Source organism: Nerophis lumbriciformis, linkage group LG19 (genome assembly GCF_033978685.3).
Source record: "Nerophis lumbriciformis linkage group LG19, RoL_Nlum_v2.1, whole genome shotgun sequence".
Classification (NCBI taxonomy): Eukaryota; Metazoa; Chordata; class Actinopteri; order Syngnathiformes; family Syngnathidae; genus Nerophis; species Nerophis lumbriciformis.
Window position 1 is genome coordinate 14,401,033 of NC_084566.2, and position 22,522 is coordinate 14,423,554.

At 39.5% G+C, this 22,522-nt stretch overlaps 1 protein-coding gene across 1 annotated transcript; it reads right to left on the reverse strand.

Moving 5' to 3' along the window:
• Positions 1-896: 896 nt before the first annotated feature.
• LOC133618809 (insulin-like growth factor-binding protein 3) lies at positions 897-21,212 on the reverse strand. Its single transcript, XM_061979540.1, has 4 exons — positions 20,650-21,212; positions 15,412-15,641; positions 6,625-6,744; positions 897-1,497 (listed from the first exon to the last, which is right to left on the reverse strand). The coding sequence occupies exons 1-4, from the start codon at positions 21,041-21,043 to the stop codon at positions 1,372-1,374; spliced, it is 870 nt and encodes a 289-aa protein (XP_061835524.1). The 5' UTR covers positions 21,044-21,212; the 3' UTR covers positions 897-1,371.
• Positions 21,213-22,522: the final 1,310 nt, after the last annotated feature.

The following is a 22,522-nucleotide window of genomic DNA, read 5'->3' on the forward strand; positions in this document are numbered from 1 at the left end:
AATGGCATTCAGACTTTACTTCAATCAATAACAGAGCAGCATCTCCTCATCCGTGGCTCACTAGTGCAACATCAACGCCGGAAATGTGTCCCGTGAAAAACCGTCCGACCGTAACTCTAATAACTAAAGTTCCTTGGGTGAATAATGTAAACTCACTACACCGGTATGTTTTAGCGCTTTCATAAAAAGTTTACTGACAGATATAAGTAAGAACTTTACACTACTTTATATTAGACATGGTAACAGTGGAGGGTGAATGTCCCATAACAAGAACATAGAGAAAAAGAAGAAGCTTATCAACTACGGAATCGGCACGGACTGCAGTAGGCGATGTGCGCAAATTTTCAGGACTTATGCAGATCTCAAATACAGATCAGCAGGTACCAGAAGGTAAGAAAAGTTGGTTTTGCATAATATTGGGAAACAAAACGCCGGATAATGTCTGCTAATGGGTGCCATTTGCGGTCCTTATACACACACCATAGTAATACTTGTATCTCTGACTACGGTAGCCGTAATGGGCCGACAATCCATCAAGCGGTGCGGCTTCAAAGTCGTACTAAAACATTTTGACGGATTTTTGAGCGCCGTGTGTAATGTTCTTTACTTTCAATGGACCATTTAAAGTTTTGGTGTTTACTGGCGTCATATTGCAGTCTACACGTATCTCTTATGTGTGATTGCCATCTACTGGTCACACTTATCATTACACCATGTTTCAAATAAAATTATTTCGAGGTCGGTAAGCACAACCAGAATTATTCCATACATTAGGCGCACCGGGTTATAAGGTGCACTGTTGATTTTTGAGAAAATGAAAGGATTTTAAGTACGCCTTATAGTCCGAAAAAATACGGTAATTTATTTTAAGAGTTTTAACAAGTCAATAGCACTGATTTGGTCTAATGGCCCGTTAAATCTAACATAACAAAAACACACACGAGACATGAAATTCTTACAAACATGAATATCTTTGTTGAGAAATGGATGAATAAAATGTCTTTTTACTTCCATGATGAACCAGAAAAACTGCACTCGTGACCCATTTCGGGTCCTGAAGCCACAACTTGGGAACACCCAACTGACTGATCATGACGACGATGATGTATTTCTGTGTTTAAGAAAGCAAACCTTGAAAGCATAAACAAAGTAATGCCTACACTGAGAGAATGCATGTTTATAATAATAATAATAACGATGTGCATCTCTCTCTATCTCTCTCTCAGCTTTCGAGATCAATTACTCGAGGTGAGTCTTTGTCAGGAGAGTTTCTGAAGAATCCATCGTCTTTTCAACAAGCCGAACCGTCTTGACCCCGTCTCCCGATATCCTCAGCGTCTCTGGTTGTTTACGGATCTTGTTTACAGGCTCCTATTGGCTCTCTGAGTGGTAATGCCGGGCGACTCCTCGCTCCCTCCCATCGAAACCTGGCAGAGGCTGCCCGAATTTGTCCACGCACCAACAGAAGCCTCGCTTTCTGCCCTTGGACGGACGGCACTGTGAGTGAAGAGGAGGGACAGGAAAGGTGAATGTGCAGCATTATGGGAGCACTTTAGTCAATGAAGGAGAACGGCGATAGTTAGGCGGCATTAATGGGCAGATTGTGCCCGAGTGGACGCAGCCTTGGTATTTTCAGCTACTTTTATGGTCTGCCTCCTGTTACGCACACATATAGAGGCCTTAAAGGTAAACAGAAACCTGCTCAAATATTTGCTTAGGGACGTTCGTGAACAACTGAGAACCGAGATCTATTTTCAGGAGCCGGTGGCAGCACGAATCATCTGTTGCTGATTATACCCCACAGCTCCAAATTATGGGTACTACAAATGACTTACAGAGTCTGCGTGGAGAAACCCGAGGGCTGTTATTTTACTGCCAATTTTACTAAAGGTCAACCTCCGCTGGAGTAAAACGTGCAGCCGCCGTGTCCAAGGGCGCTGATCGGCATCCCGTATAATCCCTGGTTCGTAGCGCATGCATCGCGACAAGAAGTGTTTTGCAGACCGGTGGACGCTATTAAGGGGTGGCCCGGCTCCACATGTCCAAATCAGGCTGGCCCACATGAAAAGTCAGCCACTCCTTGAAGCGCCCCGAGGGCTGTGGAACAGTCCTCTGCGTCCGCTCGGCGTAAACAAAGACAATGAGGCTGGCGTTCGCGTGGCTGCTCATGCCATGATTGCGGGTCAAAGGAGAACGCGGCGATTAAGCAGGAGGCTATGCAATACGTGGGGCCTTAAGTGCCTCCATATGAACGCGTCAGAGCCGCTCATTTATTACAGAGGGACGCGAGAGGAGGAGGAGGGGGTAGATGGCTGCCGCTCTATTTCTGGGCCCTCACTTCTGAAAAGTCCAGCAATTATGGGGCGAGTACGTCGGGTGCCGGCGGCCACCTTGACGTCTGTCTCGCTGGAAAAGGTTCCCCGGCGTCGGCAGGGCCACTGAGGGTTTGGGCCCTGTGGTTTGGTGTCTCCAGTGCCAGTGTGGCTCGGGGTCTACCTCACTCAGTACGCGGTGCAATGATGAGGCTCTAATAACTACCGATGAATACAGGAGGGCAGATTCACGTCTATAATTGGTGCTGCTGCAGTTTGACTCACTGCGCTCCCAATCTTTATTCATGCGGCGTGCACTCGGCGAGACGCCGACGCTTCCTTGTGAGAATACTCAAAATTGTTTTGAGACGCTGTTCGATAAAAACAAAGAGGAGCGGACATGTTACAATATTTCTCGTCATTCATTCTATGCATTGCTTTCTTCTCCAGGGTTTCCGTGTGGCATTAAAAAGCATTAAAAAATATTAAATGGATTTTGCAAAAATCAAAGCCTTAAATGGCATTGAAAAGCCTTAAAAGAGACGTCCATGTTTTTAAGAGTAAGCTTAAGACCCGCCTTTTTGATTTGGCTTTTACCTAATATTAATTATTTTACTTTTTATCTTATTAGTTATGCAATATTTTATTTAGTTCTATTAGGGTTGTCTCGATACCAATATTTTTGTACCGGTACCAAAATGTATTTTAAAGTTAAAAGTTAAAGTACCAATGATTGTCACACACACACTAGGTGTGGCGAGATTATTCTCTGCATTTGACCCATCACCCTTGATCACCCCCTGGGAGGTGAGGGGAGCAGTGGGCAGCAGCGGTGGCCGCGCCCGGGAATCATTTTGGTGATTTAACCCCCAATTCCAACCCTTGATGCTGAGTGCCAAGCAGGGAGGTAATGGGTCCCATTTTTATAGTCTTTGGTATGACTCGGCCGGGGTTTGAACTCACAACCTACCGATCTCAGGGATACTTTTCGATGCTTTTCGAAACTTTTCTAAATAAAGGGGACCACAATAATGGCATTATTGGCTTTATTTTAACAAAAAATCTTAGGGTTCATTAAACATATGTTTCTTATTGCAATCAAAGAACAATTTTGTCCTTAAATAAAATAGTGAACATACTAGACAACTTGTCTTTTAGTAGTAAGTAAACAAACAAAGGCTCCTAATTAGTCTGCTGATGTATGCAGTAACATATTGTGTCATTTATCATTATATTATTTTGTCAAAATTATAAAGGACAAGCTGTAAAAATCGATTATTAATCTACTTGTTCATTTACTGTTAATATCTGCTTATTTTCCATTTCAACATGTTCTATCTACACTTCTGTTAAAATGTAATAATCACTTATTCTTCTGTTGTTTGATACTTTACATTAGTGTTGGATGATACCACAAATTTAGGTATTGATCCGATACCAAGTAGTTACAGGATCATACATTGGTCATAATTTAAGTTCTCGTGTGTCCAGGGACTTTTTTCCTGAGTTTATGAACATAATATTTTGTGACGATAAAAAATATCGATGTAATCATAGTAGTATAGACTAGATACACTCTTGTACTTGGTATCATTTCAGGGGATGTTAGGTGTAGATCCACCCAAGCCGTTTGTTTACATTGTGACGCCGGTGAGCTATTGTATCCTCCTATGGTGAGTAGTGGAGCTTGTTTAGCTATTCTTCGTCCTGCAGGGATGATTAGTGGGAGGATTAGTGATTTAGAAGTAGGTAAAACACTGCTGATTGCGGATTGACATTAGCCGCTAACTAGCTAGCCATGTTTTAAAGCACCTCTTCCTGAGGGCGTTTCAGTGTTATAACTTCACCTTTATCGTCAGTTTTTAAGCCAAAATGCATCCATTCTCCCTTTTCTGTCTACACACTGTGTCTGCTTGTAAGTACTACGTGATTGTGCGCTGCCGAACATGCTCCTATGCTTGAAAAACCAGCAATGTCACGACATGGCAACGTGTCGTCATGCCTGTAAAAAAAAAAAAATATGGCTAACCGGTAGGACTGTGAATCTTTGGGTGTCTCACGATTCGATTAAATATCGATTCTTGGGGTCACGATTCGAATCAAAATCGATTTTTTTTTTTTTTTTCAATTCAACACGATTCTCGATTCAAAAACGATTTTTTCCCGATTCAAAAGGATTCTCTATTCATTCAATACATAGGATTTCAGCAGAATCTACCCCAGTCTGCTGACATGCAAGCAGAGTAGTAGATTTTTGTAAAAAGCTTTTATAATTGTAAAGGACAATGTTTTATCAACTGATTGCAATAATGTAAATTTGTTTTTTATTAAATGAACCAAAAATATGACTTATTTTATCTTTGTGAAAATATTGGACACAGTGTGTTGTCAAGCTTATGAGATGCGATGCAAGTGTAAGCCACTGTGACACTATTGTTCTTTTTTTTAATAAATGTCTAATGATAATGTCAATGAAGGATTTTTAATCACTGCTATGTTGAAATTTTAACTAATATTGATACTGTTGTTGATAATATTAATTTTTGTTTCGCTACTTTTGGTTGTTCTGTGTCATGTTTGTGTCTCCTCTCAATTGCTCTGTTTATTGCAGTTCTGAGTGTTGCTGGGTCGGGTTTGGTTTTGGAATTGGATTGCATTGTTATGGTATTGCTGTGTATTGTTTTGTTGGATTGATTAATTGAAAAGAAAAATATATATATATTTTTTTAAATAGATAAATAAAAAATAAAAATCGATTTTTTAAAAATGAGAATCGATTCTGAATCGCACAACGTGAGAATCGCGATTCGAATTTGAATCGATTTTTTCCCACACCCCTACTAACCGGTGTTACAGGTGCTGTATATTAATTTCATTTGTATATTTTTTATTTTTTTATTTATGATTTTTTTTTATTTTTGTTCATCTTCATATGTCTTACTTGTATTTTATCCTTTGTCTCTACTCATGGTTTTTACTATTTTACAAGTATTATTATTTTTACTTTCAAACGTTCCTCAGAGGGAGCAATCTGGGTTATCGGCCGTGCGCTTTGTGTCAGCGTCCTGGTGCAGATGGCTCCAGTGATAGTGTTTACTCACCTGTCTCCACTGTACTCATTCGTTTGTTCATATTGTTGCATATGTGTGTGTTTGTGTTTGGTATCTGTGTCCGTGCGTACGTATGTGATAATTGTGGATATGGGTCATCGGGGTATTGTTTTCAACTTTGTAAAGCACTTTGCGTTGCATTTCTTTAATGTATGAAAAGCGCTTTATAAATAGTTTGATTGATTGATTGATTTAAAAAATGTATTCGATTGCAATTGGTAACAAAAAAGACAACAAAACAAACCACCGGACCCAGTTTTCCAATTGGGGGGAAAAAAGTGCAATTCACGATGTTCAATATTTACTGAATATTTTCTAAGAAAATTGAGTCTACTTTATTATTTGTTTACCTATTTAGGATAATTAAGTGACCTTCCAATTACAATAGTTAAAATATTACAATAATTAAAAGTATGTTTATTGTGTTTTTTTTTCTTTCTTTAGTTTATTTCGAACATGAACACACTTACATCATAATACATCACACAATTTCATATCATTTCATTTTACATCATGCCCGAAAAGGAGTAGGAAGAAGCAAAGCTTGTTTAATCCTACCCCTTTCCCACTTCAAGCGTTTACAAATATATAGAATCATTTACTGACCTTTTTATATAATAAAATAACATCTATGAATTAGTATACAACAGTTTTGTAATATGTAATTCATTAATTAATTCAGTCATTATTAACATACTGAGATGAAGAATATCTTATTTTCAATAAGGTTGAAAGTATTTCTCATAATTCTTCTTTTTTGTACTCTGTAAGCACTATTATTTTGAACAACCTCTTAAACTGGATCATATCAGTACAATTTGTAACTTCTTTACTTAATCCATTCCATAATTTAATTCCACATACTGATATGCTAAAAGTTTTAAGTGTTGTACGTGCATATAAATGTTTTAAATTATTTTTTCCTCTAAGGTTATATTTCTAAGGTTTACTCGCTTTATTAGTATATTTTAGGATTACATGTGTGCTTAATTTGGCTAACCTTTCAACTATTCAACATTATTATTGCTAAATGCTTATAAGTTTGTCCAAGCAGACAATTGTGTGCTTTTTAAATATAGATAATAACGATCTGCAGTAGGACATGGGCGTTAAAAATGTTTTAAGTTGCATTAAAAAGCATTCAATTAGATTTGCTGATTCCTGCAGAAACCCTGTTCTCTAAATGTACTTTTGTGTCGTACCTGTTTTTTCTTATAGAAGCCCTTCTTGTCACAGTTTGGTATGCGGAAACCACGGGGGTTGAGGGTGTCTGTAATCTTCAGGCTGCTGAGAATGCTCTCGATCTCTCGCCGACAGGGACCCTGCACAACAGATAAGCATTTACTGTATCTTCTCTCAACATTGTCACAGATATGCCGATTAAGTGGTTGTATCTGATCTTTGTTGTGTATACATGTGCGGTGTTTCCAAGTGACCCATAGCTGCTATGTCTGTGTTTACATTTACTGAACATGCAAAGCAAACACAGTCCATGTCGACAACTGCTGTCGACATTAGGCAGTGACAAAACACATTTGTACACCTCCATGTAATGTAAACCACAATATATCATATTTGGATCATATTTCATCGCCTGGTCACCTCGAGACCATATTGCTTGGATTCGCATGACGTCACGTCCTGCTGGTTAAATACTGTATGCGTGGTGGTCAAGCCAGCGTCTGTTCTCAATGGGTACGAGGCGCCATTTAGCTGTTCTCGAAGAAAAATGGCTTTATGCTTGCCTTCTTATCGGCTTTACGAACCGTTCGAATCGCGAAAAGGATAAACGTACCGTATTTTCGGGACGACAGGGCGCAGCGGATTATAAGGCGTACTGCCGATGAATGGTCTCGTTTCAATCTTTTTTTCATATATAAGGCGCACCGGATTATAGGGCGCATTAAAGGAGTCAAATGGAAAACACTTCCTTGTGGTCTACATAACATGTAATGGTGGTTCTTTGGTCAAAATATTGCATAGATTATGTTTTACAGATCATCTTCAAGTCGCTTTCTGACAGTCGTTTCAGGATGCGCCGTTTTGTTGGCGGTCTTACCTACGTGTCTCACCTTCGACAGCGACTTCTCCCCGTCATCTTTGTTGTAGCGGTGTAGCGTGCAAGGACGGGAGTGAAAGAAGTGTCAAAAGATGGAGCTAACTTTTTTAATGACATTCACACTTTACTTAAATCAATAACGGAGCAGCATCTCCTCATCCGTGGCTCACTAGTGCAACATCAACGCCGGAAATGTGTCCCGTGAAAAACCGTCCGACCAGAACGCTCTAATAACTAAAGTTCCTTGGGTGAATTATGTAAACTCACTACAGTTTTTAGCGCTTTGGTAGCTAGTCTACTGACAGATATAAGTAAGAACTTTACGCTACTTTATATTAGAAATGACAACAGCGGAAGATGAATGTTCCATAACAAGAAGATTGAGAAAAAGAATACGTTTATCGACTACGGTGTTGGCACCGACTACAATGGCGGACTCGCGCAAACTTTCAGTACTTATGCAGATCCCAAATACAGATCAGCAGGTACCAGAAGGTAAGAAAAGTTGGTTTGCATAATATTGCGAAACAAAACGGCAGGTATTGTCTGCTAATAGGTGCCATTTTGCGGTCCTTATACACACACCGTAATAATACTTCTATGTTTAATGCGCCGACAATCCATCAAGCGGCGCGGTTTCATAGCTTACCGAAGTCGTACTAAAAATATTTTGACAGATTTTTGAGCGCCGTGTGTAATGTTCTATATTCTCAATGGAACAATTAAAGTTTTGGTGTTGTTTACTGGCATATCTCTTGTGTGTGACTGCCATCTACTGGTCACATTTATCATTACACCATGTACCAAATATAATAGCTTTGAGGTCGGTAAGCACAACCAGAATCATGCCATACATTATGCGCACCGGGTCCATTTTTGAGAAAATTTAAGGATTTTAAGTGTGCCTTATAGTCTGAAACATACGGTAATTGAGCGGAAGAGTGCAAGATTGTAAGAAAGGACAACGACAAAAGGGGTTCCCGAACATAGCACTCCAGTTCAAGGGAGCAGAGTCAAAAAAACGTTTGAGTTTGCAGTGATCACTTAAAATGTTTGTTTGATATACAGTCCTTTAACTTTTATTAATTCCCATTGAAGTATTATGTTGGTAATATTTGTATTTTAGTTTTTAACAAACAGAAACCAGAAAGTCAGGGTCAATGATAGTTTATCCGGAAAGGTACTTCTTCATCTGCCGTCTTGTTTATTTTCTACACCAGGGCCACACCGCAGTCACGGCTGCCATTGGAGGGCCGCTTGTAACAGTAAATAATTAATGAATTTGCCTATGAATTTAAATATTTTAATTTTTTTTTACGTAAATAGAAAAAAAAATCTGTGGATTTTACCACTGTTTTTTACAGAAAAAAACTGTCAGCTTAGTTGCCAGACTTTTACTGTAAAATATATGCTGGGGGTTTTTATTATTTTTTTTTTTACAACATATTACTATAAATAGAAATACAGTACCGCTGTTTAATTAAATTTTGGCAACTCAGCTGCCAGTGTTTTTACCATAATAAAATGTGGTCCCATAAAATCATCAACCGTGGATTTTACAGTAAAAGAAAAACACACAAAAAAACTGACAGCTCAGTCAACAGAATTTTACTATAAAAAAACTAAAAATGGTAATTTTTTTTTCAAACCTACACCACCGGTAACATGCTATTTAAACCTCCCTAAATTTTACAGTAAAATCTATTGGTCATTTTTATAGTGTACAATTTGATGGATAACTTGCTTTGAAATCATAAGTTAAGCAGATGTTTAAGTATTTATTTGAATTTTGACCAAAAAAGTTAGATAATATATTTGTTGCAATATTGGACACTATTTTTCCCCACTCAAACTAGATTTAAAAAAAACTAATACCTTTAGTAAGAAAATAAGAAAGAAAAGAAAGAAAATATAAGGTATTTTATTGACACATTATTTCCAGGCTTTTGCGGGCCATATAAAATGATGTGGAGGGCCAGATCTGGCCCACAGGCCTTGAGTTTGACACGTGTGGTCTACACAAATGTGTCAGAGTACATGTGACAACAGGACTAAAATCAAATATGGTGAAGATCCAGTAATTGTTGGTTAGTTCAATGGATGTGCTCGTCGTGGTGGTTTGTTTACATGGACACGTCCTCGCAAGACGCGAAGTTGAATCATGAAATGCAACCTCACCCGAGCAAAAACGATGCATATTTATCCGGGAGAGTCCTGATACCAACTTCCTTGACCTAGCCACACACAAACAAGTTGTAGACCGCCATGCTTTTCCAAGTTTCCGTCTGTTTTGTCGTGTAGAAGGACGTCTGCAGCACAAAGTTGTTCAATAAGTCTGGGGAAACTCCACCGACAAATGATCCTTAATATCACTGGACAAATGTTTTTTTTTTTATAAAGTATAAGGATCTATTCCATTGAGTAGTTAGATTTTTTGCTCGTATTTGCTTTTTGCAGGAAGATCTAGGCCCCTTGCGTACTCAGATAGTTCGAGAGCACTGCTTGCTGCACAGTAACCATGCTGGTTTGATTGACCACCGTTTTTTTCCATTTCCGGGAAGTAGTCATGTGACAAAATACAAGCATTTTAAAGGTCTGCACCTAGTGTACCATAGTTAATGTTATGTGGATTCCTACTGTGCTATGTTTGGACCATAGTCAATGGTCTGTGCATGCATACATATTTAATGGTTTGAGCACCTGTAATGTTCTATATTTAATGTTCTACAAACCTCTAATGTACATTACTTGCATCATATCTAATCTATCCACCTCTTGGACTTATTTATTGGTCTGAGCACCTGTAATCGTCCGTGTTTTGACCATATTGATAGTCTGTGCACCTGTGATTCTTTATATTACGACCATTTTTAATGGTGTGTGCACTGTACCATTCTATATAACAACCACATTGAATGGTCTGCTATAACATACTGTGTTTAATGGTTTGAGCACTTGTAATGTTCTATAGTACGACCAAATGAAATGGTCTGGGCACCAGTAACATTCTACAAAACCCAAAACCAGTGAAGTTGGCTTGTTGTGTAAATGGTAAATAAAAACAGAATACAATGATTTGCAAATCCTTTTCAACTTATATTCAGTTGAATAGACTGCAAAGACAAGATATTTAATGTTTGAGCTGAGAAACTTTGTATTTTTTTTGCGAATAATCATTAAATTAGAGTTTAATGGCCGCAACACTTTGCAAAAAAGTTGTCAGTGGCATTTTCACCACTGTGTTACATGGCCTTTCCTTTGAATAACACTCAGTAAACATTTGGGAACGAAGGAAACCAATTTTTGAAGCTTTTCAGGTGGAATTATTTCCCATTCTTGCTTGATGTACAGCTTTAGTTGTTCAACAGTCCAGGGTCTCCGTTGTGATATTTTAGGCTTCATAATGCGCCACACATTTTCAATGGGAGACAGGGCTGGACTACAGGCAGGCCAGTCTAGTACCCACAATCTTTTACTAAGAAGCCATGTTGTTGTAACATGTGCATAATTTGGCTTGGCATTGTCCTGCTGAAATAAGCATGAACAAGAAGTTGCTTGGTTGGCAACGTATGTTGCTCCAAAACCTGTATGTATCTTTCAGCATTAATGGTGCCTTCACAGATGTGTAAGTTACCCATGTCTTGGGCACTAATACACCCCCATACCATCACAGATGCTGGCTTTTCAACTTTGCGCCTATAACAGTCCGGATGGTTCTTTTCCTCTTTGGTCCAGAGGACACGACGTCCACAGTTTCCAAGAACAATTTGAAATGTGAACTCGTCAGACCACAGAACACTTTTCCACTTTGTATCAGTCCATCTTGGATGAGCTCAAGCCCAGCGAAGCCGGCGGCTTTTCTGGGTGTTGTTGATAAACGGTTTTTGCTTTGCATAGTAGAGTTTTACCTTGCACTTACAGATGTAGCGACCATCTGTAGTTACTGACAGTAGTTTCCTGAAGTGTTCCTGAGCCCATGTGGTGATATCCTTTACACACTGATGTCGGTTTTTGATGCAGTACCGCCTGAGGGATCAAAGGTCACGGGCATTCAAAGTTACGTGCAGGGATTTCTCCAGATTCTCTGAACCTTTTGATGATATTACGGACCGTAGATGGTGAAATCCCTAAATTCCTTGCAATAGCTTGTTGAGAAATGTTGTTCATAAACTGTTCGACAATTTGCTCACGCATTTGTTCACAAAGTGGTGTCCCTCACCCCATCCTTGTTTGTGAATGACTGAGCAGTTCATGGAAGCTGCTTTTATACCCAATCATGGCACCCACCTGTTCCCAATTAGCCTGTTCACCTGTGGGATGTTCCAAATAAGTGTTTGATGAGCATTCCTCAACTTTCTCAGTCTTTTTTGCCCCTTGTGCCAGCTTTTTTTAAACATGTTGCAGGCATCAAATTCCATATGAGCTAATATTTGCAAAAAATAACTAAGTTTCTCAGTTCGAACGTTAAGTATCTTGTTTTTGCAGTTAATTCAATTGAATATATGTTGAAAAGGATTTGCAAATCATTGTATTCAGTTTTTATTTACCATTTACACAACGTGCCAACTTCACTGGTTTTGTGTTTTGTACTATATAATGACCATATTGAATGGTCTGTGCACCTTAAGGACATGTTTAAGTGTCGGAGCACCTGTAACTATACTATAATTAGACCATATTTTATGGTCTGTGAATGTCTAAAGCAGTCGTTCTCAAACGTTTTCACCACGTACCACCTTAGAAAAAACTTGGCTCTCCAAGTGCCACCATTATGACCAACATTAAAATACAGTAGCGTAGTTGGTTTATGTTTTCATTAAAAAAAAAAGGCAGAGGTTTCATTTAACAAGTGAATTTAATGTTTTGGGAACTGTCACATTACACACAGATTGAACAGTAACACTGTTTGAATATAGAAAAATAAAACACTGTACTTTAATCAAGTGATTTTTTTGGCGTACTACTAGATTAAGCCACAGTTTGAGAATCACTAGTCTAGACCATATTTAATGTTCTCTGCACCCAGTGTACTATATTTAGACCATATTTAATGTTCTGCAAACCTATAATGGACTATACCTAGATCATATTTAATGATCTGTCCAACTTTAGACAATATTTAATGGTGTTTGCACCTAATGTACTATATTTAGACCACATTTAATGGTGTGTCCATTTTTAGGCCACATTTAGTAGTCTGTACACCTCTAACTCGCTGTAACACAGGTGTGAAACTCAAGGCCCGGGGGCTAGATCTGGCTTGCGAAAGCCTTGAAATACTATGCGTCAAAAAAGTTATCTTTTCTTATTAAATGTATTTGTTCTATTTTGACATATCTTGCATATCTTTTAAACTATTATCTAACAATGCAACAATGTCATTCGTTTCAAACGTTTTTTAATTAAAAAAAAAAAAGTATGATAACAATAAATATCTGCTTGACTTATGATTTCAAAGCAAGTTATTTGTAAAAATGACAATATATTTTATGGTCAAAAACTGGCAGCTCAGTTGCCAGAATTTTACTGTTAAAAAAAAACCCAATAGTACCGATTTTTCATTTACAGTAATGTGGCTCTAAAACCATCGTAAATTATACGGTGAAATTGTGGCAACTGAGCTGCCAGTTTTTTAATTACTGCAAAAAACTGCAGGTTTTTTTTAGTGTATGTAAAAAATAAAAATAAAAAATTAATCAAATGCATAGGCAATTGTATAATAATATCATGAGGCAAATCCTATACATTTATATTCATAAATTATTATTCACGGTTACAAGCGGCCCTTTGATGGCAGCCATAACTGTGATGTGGCCCTCAGTGAAAACGAGTTTGACACTTCTCCTTTACTGGAGTAGACCGGGGGTCGGCAACCCGCATGAGGCTCTCTAGAGCCGCCCTCGTGGCTCCCAGGAGCTTTTTCAAAAATGTATAAAAATGGAAAATAGGGAAAAAGTGTATTTTTAGTTTTAATATGGTTTCTGTAGGAGGACAAACATGACACAAACCTTCCTAACTGAGCGGTATAGCTCGGTTGGTAGAGTGGCCGTGCCAGCAACTTGAGGGTTGCAGGTTCGATCCCCGCTTCCGCCATCCTAGTCACTGCCGTTGTGTCCTTGGGCAAGACACTTTACCCACCTGCTCCCAGTGCCACCCACACTGGTTTAAATGTAACTTAGATATTGGGTTTCACTATGTAAAAGTGCCTTGAGTCACTAGAGAAAAGCGCTATATAAATATAATTCACTTCACTTCACTTCACAACTGTTCCCACTGTTTATATTAAACATGCTTCACTTACCCGGGTATTTGGCAAGTGCCATTTTGTCTTACTAATTTTGGCGGTCCTTGAACTCACCGTAGTTTGTTTACATGTACAACTTTCTCCGACGCTGCCAGAGAAAGACGTGTTTTATGCCACTCCTTCTTTGTCGCATTTTGTCCACCAAACGTTTTATGCTGTGCGTGAACAAACATGAGCTTTGTTGATGTTATTGACTTGTGTGGAGTGCTAATCAGGCATATTTGGTCACTGCATTACTGCAAGTTAATCAATGTTAACATGCTATTTAGGCTAGCTGTATGTACATATTGCATCATTATGCCTCGTTTGTAGGTAAATTTGAGTTCATTTAATTGTCTTTACTTTCAGTATTGTCTCTGTATATTTTATGTATATTTTCATGTCTCATTACACATTATCTTTATGTAATATTGGCTGCATTTCTGATAGTTGTTTGTTTGCCAAGTTGTTCCAGACCACAGCAAACTGTACCCAGCTTGCAAATATTTTAATAAGTCCATTAGAAGAAAACAGCCTGCAGTTTCCTTTAACTTGGACCGACACATCTATTTCTTTTCCAGGAGTTATCTCACCCTCTGAGAAGCCTCCGTTTTACTAATGTTTTCCAATGTTGTAAAAATGTGTAAAATAAATATTAGATTTAAAAATTTCTGTCAGCGAAGATTAGCGTCAGCCTGCGACACATACAGTAAACATTTTGATAGTAGGCTATTAAAGCTGATATAGACACTTAAGTTGCCTTCGTTACAACACTTAAATAAGGCTTTTAATTTGTAAATTTGGTCCAATATGGCTCTTTCAATATTTTGAGTTGCCGACCCCCGAGTTAGACCATATGAAATGGTCTGGATTTTCACTGTAGTTTTGATTTGAAGCGAGTGTTTTTTAAATGTGAGCACTACATTATCAGGGTTGTTTTGTGCAGACATACACATGTATACATCATGGATTAGGTTATTTGAGTGACGTTCACATTGACGAGGCAGATAGCAGAGCTTCATCCACATTTGTAGACATCCCGATTGTATCACTTGTACCATTTGACATTATGTGCCCTGTGATTGACTTATGACCATTTCAGGGTGTAGTCCACCTTTCGCCTGAAGTCAGCTGGGATAGGCTCGAGCTCCCCACAGGATTAGCGGAATAGGACATTGATGGATGATTGGTTGCATGTGGGATTGGGGGAAGCTTAAAGGCTGAGCCAAAAAGGCTTGTCTTAAAGTCCAAGCACTCCGCTCGCTAATCAAAGCGTCCATGCAGCCAAAGCCCGGCAGTAGTAGTGGCCAAAGAAGGGATGAAAATAGTAGCAGGGCTTCCCAACAGCCACTCACACCAACCAATCCATCATCCGTTGGCTCTTGCTGCAGCCGGCACGCGGACGCCTTGTGGCCAAACAACCGCCTGACCCAGGTCAACCGCAGGGCCACGGTCCCTGCTCGCTGCCGCCGTGCCATTCTATTGGTCGCAAGGTCTGCCAACCGTCAGCAACGGTTCCCCCCAAAGCATTTCATCACCCGCAGGAAGAGAAAAACACCAAAAGCTCAGAGAGAGAAAGAGAGAGAGAGGGGAAAACATTCCAACTGTGTGCTCCGGAGGAAGGAAAATATTGGTCGTGGTACTTACATACTCAGGCTCCGGTTTGATCTCCAGGGAGAAGTTCTGTTGGTCTGTCATGAGTGGTCCCGGAACCTCCATTTTAAAGCTTCTCGTTCTCTTTTGCTGCTCCCGCCGGAGGATTTCGGCCTTGGCGGAATGGAGGAAGGGGTGAAGTGGAGGTCTCAGGGGTGCCACCGGTCTGTGGGTCTTCTGGAAGCCGGTGGAGTTACGCTCCTCATCCACAGTCTCAATCATTTCTGTCCGGAACATGTGGTTTGGTCATTGCGTGGCTTTTTCAGGAACATGCTTGCTGGACATGCACAAATATATACAAAGGGTGGAAAATAGATGCATCTCAAATGTTCTATATTTAGATCATATTAAATGGTCCGTGCACCTCTAATGTACCGTATTTAGATCATATTTAATGATCTGGGCTGCACAGTGGTTGCGTGGTTAGCATGTCAGCCTCTCAGTCTGGGGAGCATAACCCTAATGAGGACAAGCAGTATAGAAAATGGATGAATGTTTTCAACAGTCTGTGTACTGTATTTAGACAATATGGAATGGTCTGCACACCTCTAGACCACATTTACCCTCCAATGCAATGTTGGGTTAGATTTATATAGCGCTTTTCTAGACACTCCAAGCACTTTACAGTGACAACTGGGAACCCATCATTTACTCCACATTCACACGTTGATGGTGGTAAGCTACATTTGAAGCCACAGCTGCCCTGGGGTAGACTGACGGAAACGTGGCCGACAATTTGTGCCTACGGCCTCTCCGACCCCCAGCAGACATTCCTTCACGTTCATACACCAGTGTCATGCCCAAAGACACAACGGCAGTGACTAGGATGGCTGAAGCTGGATTCGTACCATCTGAGCTACGCCGCCCACAAATACTGATCATATATATTGATCTGTGCACCTGAAATGTACTACACTTACACCATATTCAAGGGTCTGTATACCTCTAGACCATGTTTTATGGTCCGCTCTCCTCCAGTGTACTACTTTTAGATCATATTTATTGATCCTTGCACCTCTAACGTACTGGATTTCAACAATTTGAATGGTATGTGCCCCTCTAATCATACATTGTGGTCTCACCTCTGATGTACTACAGTTAGATCATATTTATTAATGTGTGTACCTCTGATGTTCTGTATTTAGACCATATTGAATGATCCATACACCTTTTGACCACATGAATTGATCCGTGCGCCTCAATGACCCGTGCGCCTGTAATGTACATTTAGACCATTTTCAGGGTTCTGCACACCTGTAGACCACATTTAATGGTCTCTGCATCTTTAATGTACTACATTTGGATCATATTTATTGATCTTTGCACCTCTAATTTACTGTATTTCAACAATATTGAATTGTCTTGTGTCCCTAATGACGTGTGTGCCTTTAATATCAGGGCATTTAGACCATAATGAATGGCCTGTACACCGATCCGTGTATCTGTACTCTACTGCAATTAGATCATAGTCTAGGGTCTGTGCCTTTCTAGATCATATATAATGGTCTGTGCACCTCTAATGTGCTATATTTCGGTCACATGTATTGATCTGTGCAACTTGGTCTCTGAAATTCTAGACCATATTGAACGGTCCGTATAATGTACCAGATTTAGATCATATTTATTCTTCCTTGCACCTCTAATGAACTTCATTTACATCATATTGATTCTTCTTTGCGCTTCTAATGGACTACATTTAGATCATATTTATTGATTGATCTGTGCACATGTAGTGTACTGTATTTAGATCACATGTATTAATCCATGTGCCTCAATGATCCTTGCGCCTGTAATGTACTACATTTAGAAAATTTTCAGGGTTCTGCACACCTGTAGACCACATTTAATGGTCCGTGCTCCTTTAATGTACTACATTTGGATCATATTTATTGATCTTTGCACCTCTAATTTACTGTATTTCAACAATATTGAATCGTCTGTGTCCTTGATGACGTGTGTACCTCTAATATCAGGGCATTCAGACCATAATGAATGATACACCGATTTGTGCACCTGTACTGTACTGCATTCAGATCATATATGGTCTGTGCCTTTCTAGATCATATGTAGTGGTCTGCGCACCTCTAATGTGCTATATTTCGGTCTCATGTATTGATTTGTGCTACTTGGTCTCTGAAATTCTAGACCATATTGAACGGTCTGTATAATGTACCAGATTTAAAAGTTAAAGTCCCACTGATAGTCACACACACACAAGGTGTGGTACAATTACTCTCTGTATTTGACCCATCCCCTTTAGATCATATTTATTCTTCCTTGCACCTTTAATGGACTACATTTAGATCATATTGATTTTTCCCTGTTCCTCTAATGGACTACATTTAGATCATATTTATTGATTAATCTGTGCACTTGTACTGTACTGTATTTAGATCACATGTAATGATCCGTGCGCCTGTAATTTAGACCATTTTCAGGGTTCTGCACACCTGTGGACCACATTTAACGGTCCGTGCACTTTTAATGTACTATATTTGGATCATATTTATTGATCTTTGCACCTCTAATTTACTGTATTTCAACAATATTGAATCGTCTGTGTCCTTTATGACGTGTGTACCTCTGTCAGGGCATTTAGACCATAATGAATGGCCTGTACACCAATCCATGCATCTGTACTGTACTGCTTTCAGATTGTAGTCTATGGTCTGTGCCTTTCTAGATCATATGTAATGGTCTGTGCACCTCTTATGTGCTATATTTAGGTCACATGTATTGATTTGTGCAACTCTAATGTGGTATACTCGGTATCTGAAATTCTAGACCATATTGAATGGTCTGTATAACGTACCAGATTTAGATCATATTGATTCTTCCTTGCGCCTCTAATGGACTATGTTTAGATCATATTGATTCTTCCTTGCGCATCTAATGGACTATGTTTAGATCATATTGATTGATTGATAGTCTGTGGTCTGTGCCTTTTCTAGATCATATGTAATGGTCTGTGCTCCTTTGATGTGCTATATTTTGGTCGCATGTATTGATTTGTGCAACTTGGTCTCTGAAATTCTAGACCAGGGGTGTCAAACTCATTTTAGATGGAGAAAAATCTACTCCCAAGTGGGCCTGACTGGTAAAGTCACGGCAAGATAACTTAAAAATAAAGACAACTTCAGATTGTTTTCTTTGTTTAAAAATAGAACAAGCACATCCTGAAAATGTACAAATCATAATGTTGTTGGGTTTTTTTTTACGCTTACATGTTGCGGTTAATAGTATTCTATCTGTCGTTATTTATACTTTATGAATAAATTATGTGATCATGTTCATCAGTCAAGACTATAAAAATGGGAGCCATTACCTCCCTGCTTGGCACTCAGCATCAAGGGTTGGAATTGGGGGTTAAATCACCAAAAATGATTCCCGGGCGCAGCCACCGCTGCTACCCACTGCTCCCCTCACCTACCAGGGGATGATCAAGGGTAATGGGTCAAATGCAGAGAATAATTTCGCCACACCTAGTGTGTGTGAGACAATCATTGGTATTTTAACTTTAACTTTAACTCATTGGTGTTAATTTTCAATCTATCAAGATACAAAGAATAATATCAAAATCAAATTACATGATGTCATTTATGTAGTTTGCTAATTTTCCTCGACTGGTGCACTAACACGTGGTTTATTTATTTACATATGTAGGATCATCTACAAAGATACAAATAATTGCTATTGCGACATTTAGTGTACACATTTGGAACAGCAGTTTCTTTCATTCAAAAATGTCTGCTTATTATTATACTTAAAAATGTAGGCACCAAGGGCCTTATGTTTGACACCCCTGTTCTAGACCATATTGAACGGTCTGTATAATGCAGTGTTTTTCAACCTTTTCTGAGCCAAGGCACATATTTTGCATTGAAAAAATCCGGAGGCACACCACCAGCAGAAATCATTGAAAAACGAAACGCAGTTGACAGTAAAAAGTCGTTGTCGCAATTGTTGGATATGACTTTAAACCATAACCAAGCATGCATCACTATAGCTCTTGTCTCAAAATAGGTGTACTGTCACCACCTGCTTTTTGCTGTTTTAGTTATTGTCTTTGCCTCCTATTCTGATGGCTTTTTCTCTTTTTTTGGTATTTTCCTGTAGCAGTTTCATGTCTTCCTTTGAGCGATATTTCCTGCACCTACAATCAAGGATATTTTAGTTGTTTTTATCCTTCTTTGTGAAGACATTGTTGATTGTCACGTCATATATGGATGTACATTGAGGACGCCCGTCTTTGCATCACACTAAGGCTTTGCTGTCGTCCAGCATTCTGTTTTTGTTTACTTTGTAGCCAGTTCAGTTTTAGTTTCGTTCTGCTTAGCCTTCTCTAAGTTTCAATGCCTTTTCTGAGGGGCACTCACCTTTTGTTTATTTTTGGTTTAAGCATTAGATACCTTTTTACCTGCACTCTGCCTCCCGCTGTTTCCGACATCTACAAAGCAATTAGCTACCTGCTGCCACCTACTGATATGGAAGAGTATTACACGGTTACTCTGCCAAGCTCTAGACAGCACAGAAAGCAAATTACACACAAAGCAAAGCAAACACACAAAGCAATTAGCTAGCTGCTGCCACCTACTGATATGGAAGAGTATTACATGGTTACGAACTCTAGACAACACCGACACTCGACAACACATCATTTGCAGACTATAATTACTGTGTTTGCAAAAAATATTTTTAACCCAAATAGGTGAAGTTAGATAATCTCACTAGTGTGCCGCGGCACAGTGGTTGAAAAACACTGGTATAATGTACCCGATTTAGATGATATTTATTCTTCCTTGCACCATTAATGGACTACATTTAGATCATATTGATTCTTCCCTGCGCCTCTAATGGACTACATTTAGATCATGTTTATTGATTGGTCTGTGCACATGGAATGTACTGTGCTGTATTTAGCTCACCTTTAATGGTCAGTGCTGCACTATATTTCGATCATACGTAATGGCCGGTGCACATCAACACCATATTTACTGGTTTGTGTTTATTTCGATCATATTCAGTGGTCCGCGCACCTCTAATGAATTATATTTAGAAGATATTTGTGAAGACCCTCCTACCTCCAACACTCAATTAGAAGCTTATAAAGGTCCACTATGAGCCATAAAGACAACTCTGTGCTCATTTGTGTGCAGTTCCACAGCCCTCAATGCAGTCTACTGTGTGGATCACGCATGCAAATTCCAGGTGCACACATCACCTATTGCATACCTGGAAGGTCATTGACAGGGGGCGATTGTCTCTCCGCGAGTCTTTTGCTCGTCGTCGTCGTTGTCGTCGTCGTGGCGTTCGCGCAAATCCCGCGTCCCTCCAGCAGAGCCTGCAGCGGTCTCGTCTCGCCGGGCTGATGCTGGCAGGAGAGCCGGGAGCCGCATCTGCCGGTGTATACGCCGCACGGCTGGCCGAAGCTGAGCGCGCACGTCAGGCAGCAGCCGCAGCCCGGCTCGCGAACCTTCTCGGCGCAGTCCTTGGGCAAAGGCTTGCAGGACAGGCGCGCGCCGTCGTCGCAGGGCTCGCACCTGATCACCGGACCCAGCGCACCTGACCCGCGGCTGAACGACGCCAGGACAAAAGTCATGCAAAGTGCGCGGAAGATCGAATCCATGACGGCGTGTAATAATCCTGCGCTGTGGGGACTTCTTCTTCTTCTTCTCTCATTCACGTAAAGCCACCGGACAAAACATGTGAATATATAGACCCTGTGACTTAGTCACTCCCCTCGCACTACTTGTGCTCCACTGATGAATGACCTCCACTCTCACACCACGCCACACTACACTTTATCACCACATTCAACTCGTGTTGTCCCCATACCAATATTTTGGTACCTGTATCAACACTTTTCTGTAAAAAAAAAAAAAAAGGCTTTATTTTAACAAAAAATCTTAGGGTACATTTAAACATATGTTTCTCATTGCATTTTAGTCCTTAAATAAAATAGTGACCATACTATCCCTGGGCGTGGCCACCGCTGCTGCTCACTGCCAGTGTTGGGTTAGTTACTAAAAACAGTTACTTTATTTCAAAAGTAACTCAGTTACTAACTCATTTACTTACACCAAAAAGTAATGCGTTACTGTGAAAAGGAACTATTTAGTTCAGTGGTTCTTAACCTTGTTGGAGGTACCGGACCCCACCAGTTTCATATGCGCATTCACCGAACCTTTCTTTAGTGAAAAATAAAATGTTTATTTTTTTCAAATTCAAGACAAAGTTATATGTTTTAGGTAACACTTTAGTATGGGGAACATATTCTAAGTAACAAAGACTTCATTTAGAGTTATTTGGTTAGGGTTAGAGCAGTGGTTCTTAACCTTGTTGGAGGTACCGAACCCCACCAGTTTCATATGCGCATTCACCAAACCCTTCTTTAGTGAAAATTAAAATGTTTATTTTTTTTTCAAATTCAAGAGAAAGTTATGTTTTTGGTAACACTTTAGTATGGGGAACATATTCTAAGTAACAAAGACTTAATTTAGAGTTATTTGGTTAGGGTTAGGGTTAGAGGGTTAGGGTTATAATAAGGCCATGCCAAATAAGCCATTAATAAGTACTTAATAATGACTAGTTAAGAGCCAATATGTTACTAATTTGCATGTTAATAAGCAACTAATTAATGGTGAATATGTTACCCATACTAAAGTGTTACCTTTTATTACTGGTGCACAGAATGAACCGTGCATGAACATCACCTTGTTCAAAGAACAAAACCAACACAGTGCATGAACTCACAACAAATTACACACCTACAAATCAGTCCGACTTCTGCTGTTGCCTTATCCGTAATACGCCGATAGGGAGAAGTTTTTATTTACACGATGAGTCGGGTGTGTTTTGACCTCCGCCGAACCCCTGAGGCCAACTCACCGAACCCCTAGAGTTTGATCGAACCCAGGTTAAGAACCACTGGGTTAGAGGGTTAGGGTTATAATAAGGCCATGCCCAATAAGGCATTTATAAGTACTTAATAATGACTAGTTACGAGCCAATATGTTACTAATTTGCATGTTAATAAGCAACTAATTAATGGTGAATATGTTACCCATACAAAAGTGTTACCTTTTATTACTGGTGCACAGAATGA